The sequence below is a fragment of the Eriocheir sinensis genome, chromosome 70, assembly GCF_024679095.1.
Source record: "Eriocheir sinensis breed Jianghai 21 chromosome 70, ASM2467909v1, whole genome shotgun sequence".
Classification (NCBI taxonomy): Eukaryota; Metazoa; Arthropoda; class Malacostraca; order Decapoda; family Varunidae; genus Eriocheir; species Eriocheir sinensis.
In genome coordinates, this window is record NC_066578.1 from 698,267 (window position 1) to 722,010 (window position 23,744).

General features: G+C 44.6%; 2 protein-coding genes across 2 annotated transcripts in view; both read left to right on the top strand.

Moving 5' to 3' along the window:
• The window catches only part of LOC126988666 (uncharacterized), a 42,988-nt gene extending 41,984 nt beyond the window's left edge, over positions 1-1,004 (top strand). The window contains exon 11 of the mRNA XM_050847022.1: positions 535-1,004. Within this exon, the coding sequence (XP_050702979.1) occupies positions 535-1,004 (470 nt within the window). The remainder of the gene's footprint in view (positions 1-534) is intronic.
• Positions 1-17,838, top strand: part of LOC126988667 (uncharacterized) — a 32,637-nt gene extending 14,799 nt beyond the window's left edge. Inside the window, exons 3-5 of the mRNA XM_050847023.1 lie at positions 1,503-3,915; positions 13,149-13,227; positions 17,673-17,838. Coding sequence (XP_050702980.1) covers positions 2,682-3,915; positions 13,149-13,227; positions 17,673-17,838 — 1,479 coding nt within the window. The 5' untranslated portion in view covers positions 1,503-2,681. The remainder of the gene's footprint in view (positions 1-1,502; positions 3,916-13,148; positions 13,228-17,672) is intronic.
• Positions 17,839-23,744: the final 5,906 nt, after the last annotated feature.

A 23,744-nucleotide genomic window follows, 5' to 3' on the forward strand; every position in this document is an offset into this window, starting at 1 on the left:
CCCCAGCTCCAGGAGTAGCAAAATATAATTTTACATTATGAAAGTCCTAGCGATGGATTCTTGCAAGTGTATTTCCTTGACTGATTGTAGGGCCTACAGTCAGGCAAGGAAATATACTTGCTAGAATCTATCACTACCAGGACCATGTAAATCAGTTATATTTTTCTACTGCTGGAACTTGGGGTCCAGTTACAACACTCATAAGGTCCGGATTCGGACCGCGGGCCGCCAGTTGAGTAGCCCTGCACTAGACACTTACAACCTTCTTACGGCAGCTGGAGACACCGCGTAAGTGATCGTAACCTGTATGTTGGGCAGATTTTCAAGCTCTGCTCCAAATTCACTTTTCAGATGAGTATTGTCAGAACAACTGATGGGCGGATAGCATCAGATACGGATGGGTACCGGGCTTGTTGGGCCGAGTGCTTTGGGCAGTTGTACACGCCAGAGCCCCCAAGCAGACAGCTCCCTCTGGCTGGGTTGCAAATGGCGGCTGCTATCCACCAGTAGGTGAAGCTCCACCCTCTCTTGCAGAAGTGAGAGAGGCTGTGAGGAAGTTGAAGGTTGTAAAGGCAGCTGTGGTCTGTAATATCAATGCAGAAGTGTTGAAAGCTGTGGGAGCCATGGTGCAGCTGAAGGTTGTAAAGGCAGCTGGGGTCTGTAATATCAATGCAGAAGTGTTGAAAGCTGTGGGAGCCATGATGAAGCTGAAGGTTGTAAAGGCAGCTGGGGTCTGTAATATCAATGCAGAAGTGTTGAAAGCTGTGGGAGCCATGATGAAGCTGAAGGTTGTAAAGGCAGCTGGGGTCTGTAATATCAATGCAGAAGTGTTGAAAGCTGTGGGAGCCATGATGAAGCTGAAGGGTGTAAAGGCAGCTGTGGTCTGTAATATCAATGCAGAAGTGTTGAAAGCTGTGGGAGCCATGATGAAGCTGAAGGGTGTAAAGGCAGCTGGGGTCTGTAATATCAATGCAGAAGTGTTGAAAGTCGGGGTGAAGTCATGATCCTTGGGCTGCATGCGGTCCTGTCTGCCGTGTGGCAGTCTGGTGCCGATCCTCTTGACTGGAAAAGGGGGTTGGTTGTCCTTGTCAGAAAAGGGAAAGAGGACCGAGAGGGCTGCAACAGTTACCGTGGTATTACACTGCTCGCAGCCAATGTTGCTCTAAAGAAGAGAAATTAAATAAGAGAAACAAACACACACACTCAAAACCCCTCATCACCCCCACACACACACACACACCCTCCCTCCCTCCCTCCCCTCCTGGCACACACCCCATTAACTTGATTAATTGCAGATGACAATGGTATTAATTTTCTTATGATTATTACTTGATGTAATTAATTATTAGATAATCCCAGACCTCACTAACAGGTCCAGTGGGTCATTAGGTGTCATCAGCTGTCCCATTAGTGCCAGAAGACCCATCAACAACATGATTACTGCTGAATAGGGCGTCAGTCAGTCTACAAACTCTTTAACTAATATTTTCTCTTCTTTCAAGTGATGCAAGACATCCACAGCCCACCACCTCACTTCCTCCCTCACCTCCACATGCGATGCCTGCCACTCCCATGGCTGTCCTCACCTCCAAGGCTAGATTTGGCAGTGCTGCGGCCAGGGGACTGCCCGAGTGGCCCCACCCAAGTGGACTTCATAGGTGAGTCTGACTATAGCTACAAATCTACAGGCCAGTGTTGGAACCCGGCCTGGGCAGTCAGCGTGCATCCCAGCCAGCTGTTGGTCCTCCCTTTGGGGCTGGGGGATAAATGTGTACCTGGGGACACCTGAGAAGGTACACTGTGGTAACCTGGATGTTACACTGGCCCTGTGTCCCGGGGTGCTGGGCTCCCGCCCCCCACAGGCTCTGGGGGCATCAGTAATCAGTCAGTTAGTTTGTCAGTTAGCCAGTCAGTCAGTCAATCAGTCAGTTTGGAAACCAATTAGTTAGCTAGCCAGTCAAGTCACTCAGTTTGTCTGTTAACCCTTTCATGGGTAAACGCTCGCAGCGAGCGTTAGGCGTATTTGCTGGTGGTGCTAAACGCTCGCTGCGAGCTCCAGCCGCACTCAAATTTCCCGCATATGAGAGTGTTCCAACAGTATTTCTCATAACACAGGGTTGCCTATTGAGTGGGTTCTCCACTAAATTTGGTGGAAAATCATGTAAGAACATAAGAACATAAGAACGCAGGAGTCTGCAAGAGGCCGGTAGGCCTGTACGAGGCAGCTCCTTTGACCCTAAGCTCCCGTGTATCTAACCCCACCTAATATCGCTGTCCATGAATTTATCTAGTCTATTTTTGAATGTGACAATTGTATTGGCACTCACCACATGACTGCTAAGCCTATTCCACTCATCCACCACCCTGTTAGTAAACCAATTTTACATCAGGAATCACTTATCTGCCGAAGTGAGCATTCCACATGAGATACACTGCTGCTGCTGCGCCCGCCAGTTGGCTTGTTGCTCTCGCGCTTACCAGACGTCCCCTCTCAAGCCTGGCGGCCTTCATCCCGTCATCCAAATTTGGAGCGGAAAGGCGTGCCACAGTCTGTTATCCGTTTAGGAGCTGACTGCAACACCACCCGTCATCCGTTTAGGAGCGGGTGCATACCCATTAGTGGGGGTTTTGGGGCTTACGGCCCTGTTGATGATATCTTGCCTCCGTACTCTGAGGCGGCCATGATGTCGTCTTCTGAGCACGACTCTCGCTTGTCGGACGTGGAGGACGGCTCAGGACATGCTAGTTCACACTCGAAGACGCACTCCTCCCGCATGCATTCCAGCAAGGGCCCCCGCACCTCGCATCGGGATAGTCCTCGAAGTGTTCGACGGCACGACTATGTTGGCAAGCGCAGTGTTGGTGTGTCGGGGAAGGCGGCCATTGATGCTCACTCTGCTTGCTTCCCATCTACTTCACGGGCTGCCGGCCATCGTGATGCTTCCCCTGTCCCACCCTGGAATATGGTTTTGGACGCTATTGCTGAATTACGGAGTGAAGTTAACGAGTTGAAAGCAGATAAACAGTGTGGTGTTGGTGGTGGCGCTAACGGCGCACATAACAGTGTAAACACCGACGCACCTCCCAGTGTAAACAACAGCCGGGCGGTGCTTACTCCCGCCCCTATCTCGCCCGCCACATTCTCTGGGTTTGCTGCCGATGTACCTTACGTCTCTGGTGATGACGATGACAAGGATTCAGTGCATGATCTACAATCAGTAAGTGTCCTTCAGCGGTGTGCCGAGGTCTATGGTCCCGTGGATGCACTTGGGGCCGACATTGATGGGCGGGTGGCTGGCATGGTGAATCATGTTTTTGACCACGGGCTGAGAGAGGAAGAGTACAAGGAAATTCTAGAGGATGACGCTATCAAGAGACCCAGTAATTGTGTAGCGTTGTCTCCAGTGGAATGTAACGCTCAGATCTTGGATGCACTTAAACCTGACGCCAAGAAAACAGACCACCGTATGAAGGGCGTTGGTAAGGACATTGTCATGGCAGCCACTATCTTGACTAAGTCTCTCACTGTGTTGGACAGGTTTGCTCAGACTGGACATCCACAAGTTGCCCAGGAAGTTGCTCTGCTTAATGGTGCCCTCGGCCTGCTGGGGAATGCTCACCATAAAAATAACCTGACGCGCCGGTTTATCATCAAAGAAATCAATCAGAAATATGCACACCTGTGTTCCGACAAGGTCCCCATGACTCGATTCCTGTTTGGCGATGACGTCTCTCAAGCAGCAAAACACATTGAGGAGGCGGAAAAATTGAAGACAAAGTTCACCAACAAGAAACAGCTGCCCTCTACATCAAGATTTGCTGGATGGAAGTCCAGAGGCTCACAAGGTATCCCTGCTTACAAGGGGTTTGCCTCCAGGTTCCAGCCTTACGGGCAGCATATGTATGGCCACAAGGGTGAACACCGGCAGTCTTCCTTCGCCTGGGCTCGGATCCAAAAACTACCGCGGCCGGGTCGCCCATGCCCCGGCGGTAAATGTGGTAAGTCAGCCCTTTGAAGCTGGCAGGCTTCAATACTTTGTGAAGGAATGGAGAAAATTAACCAATGATTCTCATGTTTTGGACATTGTTCAACATTGCCATCTTAACATTCCTGTTGATGATATTAGCCATTTATTTCATGAAGATATTGAGTATATTTTTAGTGAGGAAGACAAGGGTATTGTTTGCCAGGAAATTTCTCAACTGTTGGAAATGCAGGTCATCAGGGAAACTAGTAGGTTTGAAGGCCAAATTCTTTCTCCTGTTTTCTTGCGTAAGAAAAAAGATGGCGGTGTTAGGATGATTCTCAACCTTGAGAAGCTTAATACCCACATTCCCTATCAGCACTTTAAAATGGAAAATTTTGCACAGGCCATTAGGTTGATTAACAAAGGTGATTACATGGCATCAGTTGATCTACGACATGCTTATTACACTATCAAAATAGCTGAGGAACAACAGCGTTTTTTGTGCTTCAAGTGGCAGGGGAGAATTTATCAATTTACATGTCTTCCTAACGGGATTGCTGAAGGACCACGCTTGTTCACCAAATTAATGAAACCGGTTTATGCAAAGCTGAGAGAGATGGGTCATGTCATCACCAGTTTTATCGATGACACACTTATTGCCCACAGCACCTTAAGTGGATGTTTTGAGAGTGTAAATGCCACAGTACAAATGCTTAAAAATCTTGGTTTCTGTATTAATGAAGATAAATCTCTTTTAATACCCACCACACGTTTGGAATATCTGGGTAATGTCATTGACTCTGTTTCAATGACGGTCACGTTACCTGAGCGTAGGAAATGTAAACTTATTCGCAGCTGTGAGGAACTTTATAGTTGTGATAAGGCTCATATCAGGGATGTGGCCAGAGTAATAGGTTTGCTAGTTGCTGCCCTCCCTGCTGTTGAGATGGGTAAACTACATTATAGAAAATTGGAATCAGCAAAGATCTCTGCGCTGCAGAAGGTGAAAGGTAACTTTAATAAATGGATGGCAGTCACTGATGATATGAGATCAGATCTCTCGTGGTGGTTGAACAACATCACCCTACAAACTAGACACATCTTTCGGAGTGGCACGGAATTAGATCTATATACTGATGCCTCAAACTTAGGTTGGGGAGGCTCTCTGAATGGGAGGCAGACTAATGGAAGATGGTCCTCTTTAGAATCAGATTTACATATTAATGCCAAGGAACTTAGAGCCATACTTTTGACATTACAGTCATTTACGGACCTCCTCAGGGGCAAACACATTCGGGTATTTTGTGATAACATGACTGCTGTTCACTATGTCAATGAAATGGGGGGCACAAGATCTGCTGTGTGTAATGACATTAGTTTAGAAATTTGGGATTGGTGTGAGGAGAATGAGGCTTGGATTACGTGTTCTCATGTACCGGGCGCAGTTAATCTCCTGGCTGACGCTGCGTCCAGGAAGTTCCAGGATAGGCATGATTGGAAATTAAATGAGGACATATTTCAAGAACTATGTACACACTTTGGGGTGCCCAGCATCAACCTTTTTGCCTCTAGGCTCAACAAACAGGTCCCTCGCTTTTGTTCATGGCAGCCTGACCCAGAGGCTGAATTTCTTGATGCATTTTCCATTAATTGGTCACAGTTTGAGTTAATTTATGCTTTTCCCCCGTTTGCCTTAATCGCAAGATGCCTTCAGAAACTTCGGGCAGAGGTGGCGCGGGGATGGTTGATTGTGCCACTGTGGCCATCCCAACCATGGATGAGTGTGCTTCTCAGGCTGCTCATCAGGGAGCCACTTCTGTTACCGCGACGGAGGTACCTGCGTCACCCATCAACACTGGAGGAACACCCAATCATGTCACACACCAGGCTGATGGCCTGCCTCTTGTCCGGGAACAGCTGCGAGAACGCGGTGTATCTTCGGCGGGCACGGACATCATCATGGCTTCGTGGCGGCCCGCAACCGCGAAGCAGTATCGACCACACATTCATAGGTGGCTACAGTTTTGCGGTAGGAAATGCATCAATTCCCTTAATCCCGCTGTAGCGGATATTGTCAATTTTTTGTCTGATACTTACCATAGAGGTGTAGGTTATAATGCTGTTAATACGGCCAGAGGAGCTCTTTCATCTCTGGGAATAGTAGTGGATGGTTGTCGAGCTGGTAACCATCCACTTGTTAACAGATTACTGAAGGGAGTTTTTAACTTACGACCATCTGCACCCAGATTTGCGGAGACCTGGGATATCCAGCCAGTGCTCCAGCACCTGCGGAACATGGATCCACTGCCCACTCTCTCACTTAAAGACTTAACCCTTAAGCTTGTAATGTTAATGGCGCTTACCCAAGCTGCTCGGATGCAGACCTTGCACCTATTGTTGCTGAGCGGCATACTAATTAAGAAGGATTCTATTTCAGTCATGTTAAGAGGACATATCAAACAATGTAGGCCTGATTTCAATGTGAAAACTATTACTTTCCATGCATATTCTAGGGATAGTCGGCTTTGTGTCTGTGATACACTTAAGTTTTATGTCGCGCTGACTGAAAAACTCCGCAGCTTTGAGAATGATGATGAAAGTCTGCTTATCAGTTTTATCAAGCCCCACAAGGGAGTGTCGAAAGACACCTTAGCACGTTGGATCAGGTCTGTGCTTCACTTATCTGGCATAGACACAGTCAAGTACTCAGCTGGTAGTGTTCGGTCTGCTGCGGCATCAAAGCTAAATCCATGAATGTCCCCATTATGCATATATCATGGCAAAGGCTGGCTGGTCACGTGAAGCCACCTTTGCTAAATATTATGACAAAGAAATTGTCTCGAACCCAGACATATTTCAGGATGCTGTTCTCATGTAGGTTAACATGTCTGTACAGACTGTACAATGCTTTTCTATGTTTATTAAAATTGGCACATTTCTCTTTCTAGTCTACTTCGTTTCTCCTCAAGGTTACTCCAATTTCCTGTTAACTAAGTACGAACCCACATAGCTTCAAAATCTCATGTGGAATGCTCACTTCGGCAGATAAGTGATTCCTGATGTAAAATTAATGAAGTACATGAGACTTACCGTAGGTCAGTTGAGATGTGCTTCGAATTTTACGAAGCGAATCACGTCTGCCGAAGGTGAGCTTTCACATGCCCTCCACTCCCTCCCGACACTGCAGTGTCCTCTGAACTCTGAACTCTTCGTGTCTGAGTGGTACCTTCTAGTAGTTACTTATTTGTTACGTGTCTCATGTGGGTGTCGTACTCTTTAAAGTCTGGCGGGCGCAGCAGCAGCAGTGTATCTCATGTGAAAGCTCACCTTCGGCAGACGTGATTCGCTTCGTAAAATTCGAAGCACATCTCAACTGACCTACGGTAAGTCTCATGTACTTCATTAATTTTTGCCTATGTCCCTGTTGAATCTGAATTTATCCAGTTTAAACCCGTTACTTCGTGTCCTACCCGGTTCTCTTACCAACAAAACCTTATGAATGTCTCCCTTATTAAAGCCCTTCATCCATTTATAAACCTCGATCATGTCTCCACGCACCCTTCGCCTTTCTAGAGAATGCAAGTTTAACTGTTTGAGTCTTTCCTCGTATGGCAAGTTTCTCAACCCCTGAATCATCTTAGTCATCCTCCTCTGCACCGATTCTAACATTTTGATATCCGTTCTATAGTAGGGGTGTCAACCCATGCCGGAAAATCTACAGACGAGCAACTGGTGGATGCTGTTGTCCAATAAAGCGACATTTTTGCATAGCTTCACCTATCACATGACTGATATTTTGACCAAATAGTTGTAACTTTTGCAGTTGGCAATACTACCCTGCCAGCACCCCATCATCAAGAGATCTACAGTAGTTGCCTTACGGCTAACCGTCGCGCACGTATAAATGTACATCTTCACAGGCAACACCCCCTGAACGTGCCTGTACTTTCTCAGGAGAGGCTTACATAATGGAATCTTATAGATCTTGGCCTCCTCTTTCCAATGGTGTTTTTGTTTTTTAGCTGTGATGAATAGCTTTTGAGATACAGAGGTTAAAAGAGCGAGCACTAGCGTCACTTGCTGGTGGTGCTAAAAGCTCGCTGCGAGCGCCAGTCGCACTCACAGCAAAAAACACCCCCTGAATGTGCCTGTACGTTCGCATGAGAGGCTTACATAACCGAATCTTATAGATCTTGGCCTTCTCTTTCCAATGGTGTTTTTGTTTTGTAGCTGTGATGAATAGTTTTTTGAGATATAGCGGTTAAAAGAGATCCCCTTCCCCCGCTGGGGTGCCGGAGCGCGCCTGAGGGGATAGTCTCGTTGTGAGCGCTTAGCAATGAAAGGGTTAATTCATCAATTGCCATTATTTAAGAAAAAGCTTGGTGGCAGTCAGTCAGTTGTGTTTATGCCAGGGATGGAGTATTCATATTTGGTATTTGTAGTCGAATATATTCAAATACCGTATTTGGGTGCATTCGTATTTGAATAGTTACTGATAGAAATCAAAGTTTTCTCATTTGTATTCAAATACAATGGAAAAGTATTCGTATTCTGCGAATAATCTGACAAATACTTAAAAAATACGATAAGAAATAACAGCCGTTGTTCCTTACTCCCCCAGCCTCCTGGGCGGACGTGTCATGGTCGTGTATAGTACAAGTTCATGCTCAATTTACTGTTGCAAAACTTTAGAACAGTGCTGTACACAGTTACGTCAAGAAGGTATTTTTCAGTGAAAAGTGTTCAGGAATGTATTCATGAATACTTTCAAGTAGTATTTGTATTTGGATTAAGACCATTTCAGTGTATTCAAATTGGTATTTGTATACATTGGAATTTGAAGTATTATTGTTTGTATTCGAATGCACAACTTTTGTATTCATTCCATCTCTGGTTTATGCTGCTAACTTTACACTCACTTACAGTTAGTAGGTCAGTCAGTTGTTTTTATGCTACTAACTTTAGACACACACACACACACACACACACACACACACACTCACTTTGTCATCTACCGTATTTCCCGCCATATATAGAAAAAAATTAAAAAGTTTATTTTCATTGAACTTAATGTATATGTAGTATTACATTTGGCCATTTTACTTACAATTATGACAGTGATAACGTATGTTGCTCTGTGCCCTTCTCTGTGTTCAAAGTGTTCCTTTGTTGGGTGAAGAATTACAGTGCTCTTACCCCTAAAACCTGTGACTTTGAAAAGGTAAACAAAAGGGTTGGCTGGTAGGTTCACTCACTGTGCAGTGTGCAGGCGGTACCTTTCGCCGAGCTACTGAGGGAACTAATCACACGGGGATGCTACGTCCGATGGTCAATCTTGGTGTTGATTTTGATTTTCAGGGACTGTACCCTATACTTACTTTCAAGTAGAAAGAGATGTTGGTTGATTGATTTCTGTCAATCATATGTTTTAATATAGTTATTTTTACAATGAGAAACAAAAATGTGTTTACATTAAACACTTTAGTCATCCATGGATACCTGTTCTGTCGAACATGTATCACAGAAAACATCGGTTGACCGGGACGCTGCACAGCAGAAATACTAGCTCCAGACTAATTCGCTCAAGTCCGTCCCACGGGCACCAAGCAGAGCCAGCCACGTGAGGCAGCATTCTGCTCCGCCAAAATTGGTCCCATGTACAGTACCCTCTTGAGTTTTGCGCTATCCGAGTTTCGCGATCCACGAGTTTCACGGTTAGTCCTAAATTCTTACCATCCCAACTTTCGCGCAATATCACACTGAATTTCGCACTGCTTTGACACGTACGGGTCACGTCTACTTACCATCGGCGTCACGCACGCTACCTTTAAAGGTAGTACCACACTGGACATTTTCCTCCAAACATTGTGGCTATGGAGAGAGAGAGAGAGAGAGAGAGAGAGAGAGATAATGGGTCGTTTTGAAGCTGCAGTTGAAGGCAGCTGCCTTACAATTGGCTGACAGTTCTGAAAACACGCTTGTGATTCGCTGGGAGTCCGATGACCTCATCGCCGACTCTCACCCTATCAGCGGCTTCACTGCCTTAAGGCAGTGTCACAATTGCCGTTTTCGTCCAAGCGTTGGGTCTACAGGCAACGCCCGTACGCCCAACGGGGAGCGAGTTCACGGTTATCCATAAGCTGGTGTCACACAGGGCTTCATTCTTCCCACCGAGTTGGCGCCAGCTAGGGCATCCGGCAACTCCAACTTTTCCTGGTGTGCGTCACACGCGGCCAATGGCGGTTGCCCGTATCCACATCCATAACGTAAACAAAGCACTTGCCCTGTATCAACATGGTGTCGTCTGCTAAAGTAAGAGCTGTTGCGGCTTGTGCTGCCATTACCCAAGTTATGGACTTGTTGCTGCAGTTAAATGGAAGGAAGAAACAGTTGTGGGTGTGGTATGTCTGTGGTTCCTCCATGCCAGTTCTCATTGTCATCACTGCGCGTGCGCGACCAACCCACCCATCTTGACTCAACCACATAAACACATGGATCAGATAACAACAAACACACACACACACACACACACACACACACACACACACACACACATCAGACTTATTAGGAACCATTGCAAATGTTTCTGACAAACAGAAACGAATTCACCATTTCTTGAGTGTTAGAACGTATTTGGTGAGTGGCTCACATGAACCAAACCTAGCTCTTGGCAAAAAGAGAGCAGTCGTCTTTAACACTGCTCTCTTCTTGCCATTGGGTATGTTTGGTTTGTATGAATCACTCACCAAATAAATTCTAACCCACTCTAGGAAATGGCGAAGCCATTTTTGTTTGTGAAAAACATCTGCCATGGTTCATGATGAGTCTGGTGTCTGCATGCATGCATGTGTGTGTGTGTGTGTGTGTGTGTGTGTCTTTGTTGTTACTCAACCCACGTGTTTATGTGGTCGGAGTCTAGATGGGTGGGTTGGCCGCTCACGCGCAGTGGTGACAATGAGAACTGGCACGGAGGAACCACAGGCATGCCACACCCACAACAGCTTCTTCCTTCCATTTAACTGCAGCAACAAGTCCATAACTTGGGTAATGGCAGCACAAGCTGCGAGAGCCCCTACTTTAACAGATGACACCATGTCGATACAGGGCAAGTGCTTTGTTTACATTGTGGATGCGGATACGGGCAACCGACCTTGGCCGTGTGTGACGCACACCCGGAAAAGTTGGAGTTACCAGTTGCCCAAGCTGCCGCCAACGCGGTGGGAAGAAAAGGGCCCAGTGTGACACCAGGTTACAGACAACCGACAACTCGCTCCTGGACGGGTGCATGGGCGTTGCCAGTACTCACAACGGTTAGAGGAAAACGGCCAGTGTGACACTGCCTTAAGGCAGCGAGGCCGTTGACCGGGTGAGCGTCGGCGATGACGTCATCGGACTCCCAGCGAATCACAACCGTGTTTTCAGAGCTCAGCCAATCGTAAGGCTTCATCTGTGGATTTAAAGCGACCCGTTCTCTCTTCCTGTTTTCTTCCTTTTTCCAAGGTACGTATTTTGAGGTAACAAGGGAGTAAAGGAGGGAAAAAAGTGAGCTCCGGGGGGCAGCATGAGCCATTTATAATGGCGCCACTATAAACAGTTGCTAGTGCCATGACGGGCTGGGGGCCGACCATCAGGCCCAGATGAATAGTCTACCGGCGCCATACCACACATGTTAAAAAATATTTTTAAAAAACGGGTCGGAACAGATAAGCACTTTTTCAGCGTTTTCAATACCTCGAGTTTCGCGATCCTCGAGTTTAGCGCTACACCTTCGGAACGAAGCGAGCGCGAAACTCGAGAGGGTACTGTACAGTGATCCCTCGTTTATCGCAGGGGTTAGCAGAACCCCCCCGCGATAGGTGAAAATCCGCGAAGTAGCGACCTTATATTTATTTTATTATTTATATATTTTAAATATTATATTTTATAATAATTATCTATATAGCATGCATCTCTGTGAATCTCGCCTCAGCCCGTGTGAACAAGGTCACCCAACCACTAGTTTCTTGAGAGAGATTCAATGTCGGCTACATTTCACGGGAAACTCATCGAAATTCTAGTCAGAAACTCAATCACCAACATGCTGGTTAATTTCTCGTGAGGTCGGTAAGTTGTGGTTACAAGAAGAAGAAGAGCGTATCGGCTGTTCGGTTCAGTAGCTATTTATTTCAGTACCACAAAGAGATCCACGAAACTAGATAAGCTTGGAGTAATCATGTTGAGCAAGTTTAGGACTTGAGTCTTGTCCAAGTGTAGCCACTGCCTCATCCTGTCTGGGTCCTCACTGCCTCGTAGCTCGTAGCATTTAACAGTAGCAAGCTGTAACACAATCTCCCTTTGTCTCTGAGCTAATTACTCACGAACCAACAAATGCTACGGTCGCTGAGCCAATCAGCGCCCAGGATACAGAACACAGTGCTCTGGTTGGTCGCCTCCCATCCATCAGCCAGTAGTGTGCCGTGTACAATCAAACGTGGGCAAACTAGCTCAAGCGGAAGCGGCCGTAGCTGCGTTATCCATACGTGCGAGTCTTTGTCTACTCATCTGCTGTACGCTATGTATTTTATTTCAATTTAAAGTTTTTTAATATGTTCTAATTAATATTTTTAATTTTTTTACATTTTCAATTTTTTAGGCTACAAAATGCTTCATTTATTGCAAAATAATTAAAATAGTAAATATATTAAAATACCTCTATACCACAAAATCCCGCAATATAGCAAAAAATCCGCGATACGAAACTAGATATTTACAATTTAATAATCCGCGATACAGTGAGACCACGATATGGCGAGGGATTACTGTAATAGCCGCTTTAACCATTATCGCCATGGTGCCCGGCACACTGGTGACTGGTGCGCCGCGGCGGTGTTGTGTTTTGTGTTAGTGTTCACGCCGCGCCTCGGCTCCCACGTGTGGCGCATCTTCTTCTTGTGACCTGTATGGTTTCATCACTTTGCATGTATTTCTCCTCTCTTCTGCTTATTCACACTTTCCTTTTCTATTGCATCACACTGTTCATTATGTATATCAATCAATACAGTCAAACCTTGGTTTACGAGTACCTTAGTTTATGAGTGTTTTGATTTACAAGCAAAAAAATCCCACAAAAAATGCCTTGGTTTACGAGCGGTGACTTGGTAGTCAACCCTATTTGTTCCCTTTTTTATCACCACTTCCCAGGTAGGGACACAGGCTATATGGAGGCCGTCATTGTCAAGCGCGTACCTTCATTCGAGGAGGGACCAGAAACCCTTGCCAGGTGATGGCTCATGAAGGGGAGGGGAGGATGCCGATAGACCCAAGGATAGACCAACTCTATCGGCTGACGTCAGCCTTGCCAACCAAGTCGGTCTTTCAATGAGGACTGGCGAGTCTCTTTGTACAAGTCGAAGACGTGAGGGTGAGTCCTCTTTGTTCACTGCAAGACAAGAGTGTTCAAAGCAGAAAACAATGGGAATAGTCTCAGTTAGAGCTGCCACCTTGATCTAAAACAAATAAGGAACGCAACATCCCGTTCTGCAATACAGAACTAATCCATTTTCAAAGGAACGTGCGGCAACCCTAAAATTTCTCTGGCCTGCCATGACTGACAGCCGCTGCCCGCTGCTGGTGAAGGTTAGAGGAAGGGGGGAGAGACATTACGACACGTATTTTATACGTATTTCAGGACGACCCTTGACAAACATAATTTTATGGACTGGCTTTGTGGTTCACCGAAAAATGCGCTCTACATTTTTTAAATACTGAATTTTATCTGTTTAACCATTCAGACAGCCAAATACGGAACAAATAGCATTCCATATTTTAAGGAAAGGGTGGCAAGTTTGCAACCCTGAGGCGTCATCTGTCAATTTATGGCCTTCTTGAGCGACCACCCATTCTGGAGACTGTTTTGCACCTCCCTCCTGTGATCCACCAAAGTGCTTTATCTTGTCCACATGACTGGACGAACCAACACCACTTCTCATTCTGTCACTCGTCAAGGACAACACGCGTTAATTTATTCACAGTTTCGGGATTTACAGTTCATTAGGAGTATTTCAGCAGCTGCTTAGAGTCATTGCATGCGACTGAGTTTCTTAAAACGTCCTTTTATCCACAAAATATTGACAAATGGCATCGCTTCACTTTCTTGTTTCTAACGATGACGATGATGTTTTATACTGGTAAGTTCTTTCTTATCCTACAGTGATGCTTTAAAATGGTCTGTGGTGCAGCAATAACACAACAGTAACCTCGTGAACTCTACGAGTATGCCCACTCCCACCTGGCAGGGTTACCCATAGGAAGCTCAGGAAATGGTTATCACTATAGGCCTATGGAGGTGCGGCCAGCAAGACAGTGGCCGTACCCAGCCCGGCCGCGGCTTGCACAGGGCTCCTGATTCTTGTCAAAAATTGGGGGAATTCTTTAAAATCTGACACACCAGTACAAGAAACGCAAGAATTTCACAAGATTTGGGGTTAGTTCTTGCTTGGTCTAGGGTAATTCTTGACCACCAGATGACGGCTCTAGTCTTAGTCCGCGTTGTAAACTCGTAGAAATAGCATCCGTGCACTCGTGTCATGTTTTCAGCACTACAGTGTGAGTTCTTTGTGGTTTAACAATGTCCCCCAGAAAGATGGTTAAAAGGGATGGTGCTGCAAAGAAGAAAACAGGAACGGAGGATACTATGCTCACGACAGGAACAGGGGGAGGGGGGCCTCGGCATCTTGTATGCCTTCCTGGACGTGACTAACTCCCGTTCACCCTCCATCTCGAACGACACGTTGGGTTAGCTTCACGTTGGTGGTCAAATGTAGTTCCAGTGCCTTGAGATTAGGGAAACTGCAGCTGCTAAACCCCGGTGCAAACCCTACCCCTCAAGCATTGCCAGCGGTTACGGGAGTCCCCGTAACACATTGATTTGTGTTTCATATTATTTATCATCGCTATTTGTTAGTAAAATTACTTTAATTCTGTAAAAAAATAACATGTAAAATGATTTTTATAAAAAATATTTTTTAAGATATGGAACACATTAATGGGATTAATTTACATTAATTTCAATGGGGAAATTCGATTTGGTTTATGAGTGTTTTGGTGTGCGAACAATATTCCGGAATGAATTAAACTCGTAAACTGAGGTTTGACTGTATTTGTACATGCGGGGTATACCGTGCATGGGTAACTTTTAGGCATTTTCTGACCGAAAGAAGTGCGTGCAAATGCTGCAAAATGCGGTATATTTCATTCTTGGGACATTTGGGAACTATTGTGTCAAACGGAGGTTGGTTTTGTACCAGTAACAATAACCCCTAGGCCTTCCAAAACCTAACCATCGGGGTATAACACGCAGGGTGAATTTTCAAATCTTCTTCGAAAAAAGTGCGTCATATGGCGGGAAATTTGGTATTTTTTTCTCTTCCTTCTGTTGGCTTTCTCTTTCTCATCCTCCTTTTGTCATCTTTCTGTCCCATCATGTTATTTCTTTATCATCCTGTCATGTTTAACCCGATAGGAGCGACGGGCCAAATTTGTGGGTTTACCGTGTAGCAGCGACGGGCCAAATTTGTGCAATGATTTTAACCCCCCAAAATAGATGATACATAAACTGATCACAAATGCTTTGATATATATTATGAAATGGTTTGTGTGAGGGGTGATTTTTTCTCATTTTTCTTGCTTAGAGGGACCATTAAGAATCATGATCCCCGCTGCTACCGGGTTCTCTCTCCCTTTATTATCTCATTTTTCCCTCTTTTCCTTTTCTTTCCCTCCTTCAGTCATCTCATCTCTATCCCTTTATCTTTTTACCTCTCCTCTACTGTTATCTGTCATCTCATTTATCATCTATCTCTCTCGTTTCTCTCTCCTCACCTCATCTCTCTCTCTCACTCCCTCTCTTTATCTCATCTCTCTGTCTTTCTCTCCTATCCCTTTCATCTCTCCTTTTCAATCTTCTTTTACCTTTTCTAAACTTGTTGAAATAAAACACACTTGTTAGCAGATCTATTTATTGGTAGAACACACACATAAGAACACTGGAGGGGTGTAGATGTCTCTTGTGACTGGGGGGGCATGTGTCTGGGGGGTTTGTAAACATACTGTGGGGAGACATCCTGTGGGGCCTGTGAGCTGAGAGAGAGAGAGAGAGAGAGAGAGAGAGAGAGAGAGAGAGAGAGAGAGAGATTCCCTTTTTTTCTTCATGTTCTCTTTCTCTTTTTTCTTCAACATGTTTTCTTCTCTCATCTTTTTCTCATCTTTTCTTCTCTCTCTCTCTCTCTCTCTCTCTCTCTCTCTCTCTCTCTCTCTCTCTCTCTCTCTCTCTCTCTACATATGAGTGAGCAATGTGCTATGATTGCCTATGTAAGTAATTGTTGTATATATATTATGTTAAAAATTGTGTATAGTATATTTTTTTATAAGTTTCCACAGTGTACTCTGGCCTAGCCTGGTGTGGGGAAAGGGTTTTACATTACATAGATTTACACAGATTTACATGAGGAAAGGGGCTCACAACACATAGATTTAAGGTCCCGACACACTTGTCCCCAAACATTGTCGGAAACCTTGCTCCCAACACGTTGCCAGCATATCAGACACACCTTCCTGAACATGCTGCCAACACTGTCAAAGCAACGGCTGATGACACTGGTCCAGGCAAATACTATGACATGCTCACTGCTGCCTTCTGGTACACAGACACGTGTCTCCAGCGGTGCTCATAACAATATTGGCGGGTGAGGATTTGTGTTGTAGTATTTGTCCCGACCAGTGTCATCAGGCATTGCTTTCAAAGTGTTGGTATTGCCTTCACAAATTTGTTTCTGCTGTGTCCAGAGCAGTGTTCCTGACAGTGCTCGGGGGCAAGTGTGTCTGGGCCTTTACACAGACATTAATTCCAAACTAGGTGGTGGTCTGTCCTTGGGCCTAAGTGAAATTGTATTCTGTCAAATGCCACCAAGACTTTGCATTTCCACTTTAGTGAATATTAACCCTCTCACACACTTTCCTGCCAGTGGCATGTATGTTTGGGGCCCTAGTGCATTTTCATGCCCATGGCCTGAATGGGAACAAAAATGTTATTTTGAAATACTTATATTGTCACTAAATGTTATTAATGTGTTAGTGTACTAATAACAAAGCCACTGATATAATATTTAAAGGGTGAGTGCAGTCTTGGGGGGGAACTGACAGAGAAACAAAATATTTTGGCGCGTAGAAAAAAGCTGCCCAGAGCAGGGAGGCTGCAAAGAGGCACAGGAAAGACAACTTATTCAAACTTATAGTGCATGAGAGGTTAAGTTGATTTTAAGTTATTACAAGCCACTTATTGAAACCTTTACTGCACAAGAGAGTAAGTTAAAACAAGCCACCCCATTCCCTGTACCCCCCCCTCCCCCAGCAGGTTTGGGCAGTAACTATAGTGTAACCTTGCAAGTTGTTGTGAGAATATAGATTAATAAAGAAGAAACTGAAGACAACTTAAGTGTTTCTGTGTGTGTGTGTGTGTGTGTGTGTGTGTGTGTGGCGAACATATGACGTAATGCCAGTATGTAAATGACGCAGCAACGATATATATCACAATGGCATTGGTTTGAACTGAAACATACAAAGATTATGTCTTGTCCTAGACCTCAATGAGCAGGCTCCTGGGTTACCAAGGCTGGCTCCCAGTCCTTTCCAAAGACGCACTAACAGGCACGTATAACCACGGTACAGGCTCACCGTCACGTCCAGGAACGTGGCGGCCAAACGTGCTGACCACAAGCCTCGGGTGACCTCAGTGAACACCGCCATCCCTGCCGCCTACGTCACCACTTCGCTGCCATCACACCACACAAAATACACAAACAAAACCTACCATGGCACAAAACCACAAAAGTAACCCCCATTCAAGCCACCATACACCATCTAAAACTATAAATCTATAAATGTAATAAATGAGTCATGTAAACATTGTAATTGTACATTGTACAGTACACAATGCCTCGTTCAGGCGCCAAATACGAAATGCTCTGACGGCGCTTACACCCTCCCCTTTGAGTCCTCCTGACGATTCAAAACTTGGCAGTCTCCAACTCCACCTCACGTAGCTTCCAGCATATATAAGGTGCATGAGGGACAGATAGGTAGTACAACAACATCTGAGACACAACAACACTTGCTTACATCCCAATAGTATCCATCATCATCATCATTTAATTGAAGCCTGATCCTAGGAGATAACAACAGTGAATGGTCACGGCAGAATAGCTTCCAAATTTCTCTATCCAGACACTCCTCCTTGCCTGCTCCAAGTTTCTCAAAGATCTTTCCCCCCTCTCCCAAACGTACTCTTGCACCCTATCCCTCCATTTCACTGGAGGTCGTCCTCTAGCATTCCCTCCCACTATCTCACTCACATACACCCTTCTGGTTATCTTACTCTCTTCCATTCGCTCCATGTGGCCAAACCACTTTAAAGTCTGTCGCTTCACTTCTTCCACCACTCCACACTTCTTCCCTTCACCCCTGTGACACATTCCAAAGCGCTCGTATACACTTTCATTACTCATTCCATCCATTCTACTCACACCACAAGCACTCATCAAATAACACATTTCCACTGCCTGCACTCTAGACCTCTGACTTTCATTCCAGACCCACATTTCACTTGCATATGTGAAGGTTGGTACTATTATTGTATTTCTCAAATCCCTCTTTACCTCCATGCTCACACTTCTGCCATTCATGATTCATCCCAAAGACCCTACCACCCTTCTTCCTTGCAATGCCCTTTCTCTTATCTCTCCCTCCGTACCACCATACTTACACATAGCTGATCCAAGGTACTTAAACTCATTGACCTCCTCCATTTCTTCACCATTCAAAATTATTTTGCATTCTTTTTCACATTTAATTCCCACTCTATATGGGCATATAAACTCTACACCTCACTTCTACTTCGCTCACAAGCCATCACTTTACTTTTGTTGACATTTACTTTCAGCTTTCTCCTGTTCCAGACACTATCAAAAACACTTACCAAATTCTGTAGGTCACTTTCATTTTCTGCAATGAGCACCGTGTCATCAGCAAACAGTATCGAATTCAGTACCCACTTCCTTCCCTCATCGAACAGTCTTACTCCAACTTCTTCAACTTTGCCCGTAATTTCTCTAATAACACCATCCATATAAATATTGAATAACCATGGTGACATGACGCACCCTTGTCTTAAGCTCACTTTTATCTCAAAATGTTCACTTGTTTCTCCAGTAATTTTGACACATGCAGATGCATCCTCATAGAAAGACTTTATTGCACTAAGCAGTTTTCCTCCCACACCATAAATCTTTAAAACATCTCACAATGCAATCCAATCGACTCTGTCATAAGCTTTTTCCAAATCCATGAAGGCAGCGTATAGTTTCTTCCCTTTTGCTAATATTTTTTCTACTACCATCCTGAAGGCAAATATCTGATCCACACATCCCCTTCCCTTCCTGAACTCCTTCCAAACTCTTCACGCTACAAACTAACCTGAGAACAAGAAACAACAGAAAATCAATTCAAGCAAAGCAATGCAATACCAACATCGGCAGGAGTTATTTCTCGAATAGAGTTGTTCACCACTGGAACAGCCTTCCTGCAGAAGTGGTTAGCGCAGAGACCATCAACTCCTTCAAGAAATGCACTGATCGCCACTTTGCTGCATCGGGAGTGAACTGAACGTTCCCAAGAGTAGGTACACAAGCGCTTTAATCTTTCCCTGCAAGCCACTCCTATGGCAAACGGATTGATTAAATCACTGAACGCAGGCAGCCTAGTAATGAGCCAACAGGCTTTCTGCTGCCTGCTAGTCCATGTTTCCTTGTTCTTCACTGATTTTCTCTTCTGTAAGTCTTTGCACCCTCTCTATTAAGACTTTTCCATATACCTTTCCGGGAATACTCAGCAGACTTATATCTCTATAGCTCCCACATTCCCCTCTCCTGCCTTTCCCCTTGTAAACTGGGACAATGATGGCTTTCGTCCAGTCTGCTGACCCCCCCATGCTACTTCACATATCTTGACCATCCATTTAACAACTACATCTCCTCCACACTTCAACATTTCTGCTGTGATTCCATCAGTTCCTGCTGCCTTTCCATTTTTTTATCTTTTTATTGCCTGATTTACTCCTTCATATGTTATGCTTCTTTCTTTATATACTCCTCCTCTACCTCTACTCAAAACTGCTGCTGTTACAGCTGCTGGACCTCCACCCTCAAAATTCATTAAGTTTTTGAAATATTCTCTCCATCTCTCTTTCACAGCTTCCCCGTCTTTCAACATCTTTCCATTCTCATCCATAACTTCATTTATTTTACCTGAGGAGATATTTTCTGCATTTCTTTCGTTTTTTACTTCTTTCCAATATGATTTCCTGTTCCCTTTATATTTTTCACTTAGTCTTTTTCCAGTCTTCATCAACTCTCTTCTTACTTTCTTTTATTGCTTGTTTTAATTTCATTTTGCATTCTCTATATTTCTTTTTCCTTTCCCTTTTTACTTGTTCAGACACATTTTTTTCTTGAGTTTTCTTAAAAAGTTCCCTTTTCTCCTTTACTATCCTCCTTATCTCTTCTGTCCACCTTGAATTTCCTTTTCTTTTTCCATCTCTCACCACTTTCATCCCTAACACTTTTTTGTTGTAGTTACCATTATTTCTTTAAATGTTCCAAAACTTTTCAATATTTGTATTATCTTTTACACTTTCACATTTTTCACTTAAAGCTTCTGCCATTTCACATTTATACTCATCTTTTATTTCTTTTTCCTGTAACTTTTCTATCTTCAATATTTCCTTTTTTACTTCACCTTTCTTTTCAAACACCCACTTTTCTTTCAGCTTTAACTTTGCCAGCACTGCAAGATGGTCAGATCCATCGAACATTTCTCTTACTACCTTCGCGTCACAAATTTATTTTCTAAGCCTTTCATCTACTGCCACATAATCGATCAATCTTTTTTGCTCATTTTCTTCTCCCCTCCTCCATGTGTACCGGTGGATATACTTGTGCTGAAAGAAGGTGTTCGACTGGAACATTCCCCTCTCACCACAGACATCCACCAGGCACTCTCCATTTTCATTCTTCCCAGGTATCCCCCATTTACCCACCACATCCATCACACATTCATCACCCACTTTAGCATTCATATCTCCCATCATAATAAGTTTCCTTTCTTTCTCAAAACTCTTCAAACATGCATTCACTTCCTCCCAAAAAGCTTCCCTTTCCCTCAGTCCTTTTTACATTTACTGGTGCATAAATACACACCCATGCATACTTTTCTAAACCTACTTTTCCTTTCACCCACACAATTCTTGATCCCTTCCAACCATAATCAGTCACACCATTCCACACTCTTTCAGACATCACAATAGCACATCCTTCCTTACTCCTGCCTCTATACTTCTCATCTATCCCCGTCCATACAACCCCCCCAGGCACACCCTCCCACGTACCCTCTCTACCATCACTCACACCAGTTCCTCGAATATGTGTTTCACTCACTCCCAACACATCCACTCTACCATTTACAAATTTTCCTCACCACCTAAACCATTCACATTTATAGACACCAGTCTCATACATTCCTTTCTCTTCTGCCACCCTCTGTAAGTGTATCCCCACAGCCTAAATATTATCATCCTCACACATGACACAGGTCTGTCCAGAAGAGCTTCCACATTTGAGTTACACTGCGGATCAATCCATCCTGACTTAATCTAACCTTATGGACAGACTTAATGGCCACTGGCACTTTGGACCACTTTCATTTACCAGCAACACAATATTACCTACAGATAGACTCCTACCCTTTGCATGCCATTTTTGTCTTTCCTGCAGTGTAAGCAAATATGCGTGTTTCCTCCTCTTCCAAAATAAATCAGCTAGATACTGAATATGGCGCCACCTTTTCTTACAATACATGTCCTTTGATGTCATTTCACCAACATCATGAGGTCCGTCTCTCAGTGTAAGGAGATGGTTAGGCGTTGAGGGCTTTGGATCATTACAATCACCAGAAATATTGGACAGGGGACGGCTGCTGATAACCGCTTCCTTCACACATTAATGTACTCAGAGCTTCATCAATCAGGGCTTGTTCCTTCATGACTCCATTCAACACCTTCCTCACAGTCCTAATCTGCCTTTCCCACACACCGCCAAAGTGAGATGCATGATGTGGATTAACCTTCCAATCAATGTTCTTTAACAAGAGGGTACCACCATGTATACAGGACTGGTTCCAATCATTCATGGCTTCGCTTGATTCCCTTTGGGCCCCCATAAGGTTAGTGCCTCTGTCACAATGAATGTATCTACCCTGGCCTCTTCCAGCTATAACCCTTCTGAGAGCATTAATGAATGAAGTTGTGGACAAAGATTCAGCTATTTCAGTGTGCACTGCCCTCACTGTAAGGCACGAAAGGATTACACCATACCGTTTAACTTCTGATCTCCCTCTTTTGGTGCAGAATGGACCAAATCAATCTATACCTGTGGTAGTAAATGGTGGCTGACCTGAGCACACTCTGACGTCAGGAAGATCAGACATTTGTTGCTGTATCACAGGTGCCTGGTACCTGCAACACTTATGGCAATTCTCTATACACAAAGAGATACACTGACATGCTGCAGCAACACTTGGTGACAAAGGAGGAACACTGAGGCAGGAAGAGGGACATTTACTTTATTTTTGTACTGAGGAGTTACTGATGCCAAATTCATTACCAGAGTGATGCAGGAGAAATATTGAGCTGGAAACACAGAACTATACTTAATTTTGTACACCCACAATCCTTACTCATGGATGGGTCACATCTGCCAGTTGTACTAGTTGCATTCATTGGCAAACAAGCAGCAGGTCTGTTTGCAGATGATACTGTGAGGCTGGCATCAAACGAGGAGGTGACGGGAATGTGTGGGTGCAGGACTTGTGGAGCGTGCCGAAGAGGGCTGAGGTGGTGTGGGCAAAGGGTGTGCTGATCTCTGTATATATTCACACACACACACACACACACACACACACACACACACACACACACACACACACACAGGAGGAAATATACCTGGTGTAGTGTTGCAGAGGCCTGGGCTGCGCTAATGTTGGTTCGGTGGGTCTCCACTGGTGCAGTTTAGTGCGATGAGTGAGAAGGAGGTAGATCAGGGATGGATCACGCCAAGAAGCAGAAGAGGAAGAGCAGGAGGAGGAGACAACAACAGCGGGGAGGAAAGTGAGTACGAGGCTGGAGGCACTTCAGCTGAGTTCTCTGGTTTTGCGAGAAATGAGACGACATTATACAAGAGAGTGCTGCTGATGGAAAGAAAACTGGATAAATGGATCAGCATGGTAAAGAGAAGGGATGAGGAAGAAGAGCAGAATAGAGTATTCCACAGCGACCTGAGAAATAGGATAAAACGACTAGAGGAAAATGAGAAGAAATTGATTAAGGAAAATGAGGAGCTAAAGGAAAAAGCAGCAAAGTACGAAAGATCAATGAAGGAAGGTTTGGGAGTGGTAAGAAAGGAAAATGAAAACCTGAAGGAACTGGTAAACAAAGAAGAACAAAGAGTTAGAGAAGAGGTGAAGACGTGGAGAGTGGAGAATGAAAAAGCAAATGTAAGCCTAAGAGAAGTAATAGAACAGCAAATGAAAGAGGATAAAGAAGACGTGGAGAAAGAGGTTGTCAAGGCCTTAAAGAAAAATGAAGAATTAGTGAGAGAAGTAGCAGACAAAAAAAGAAGTGTTATTATTTTT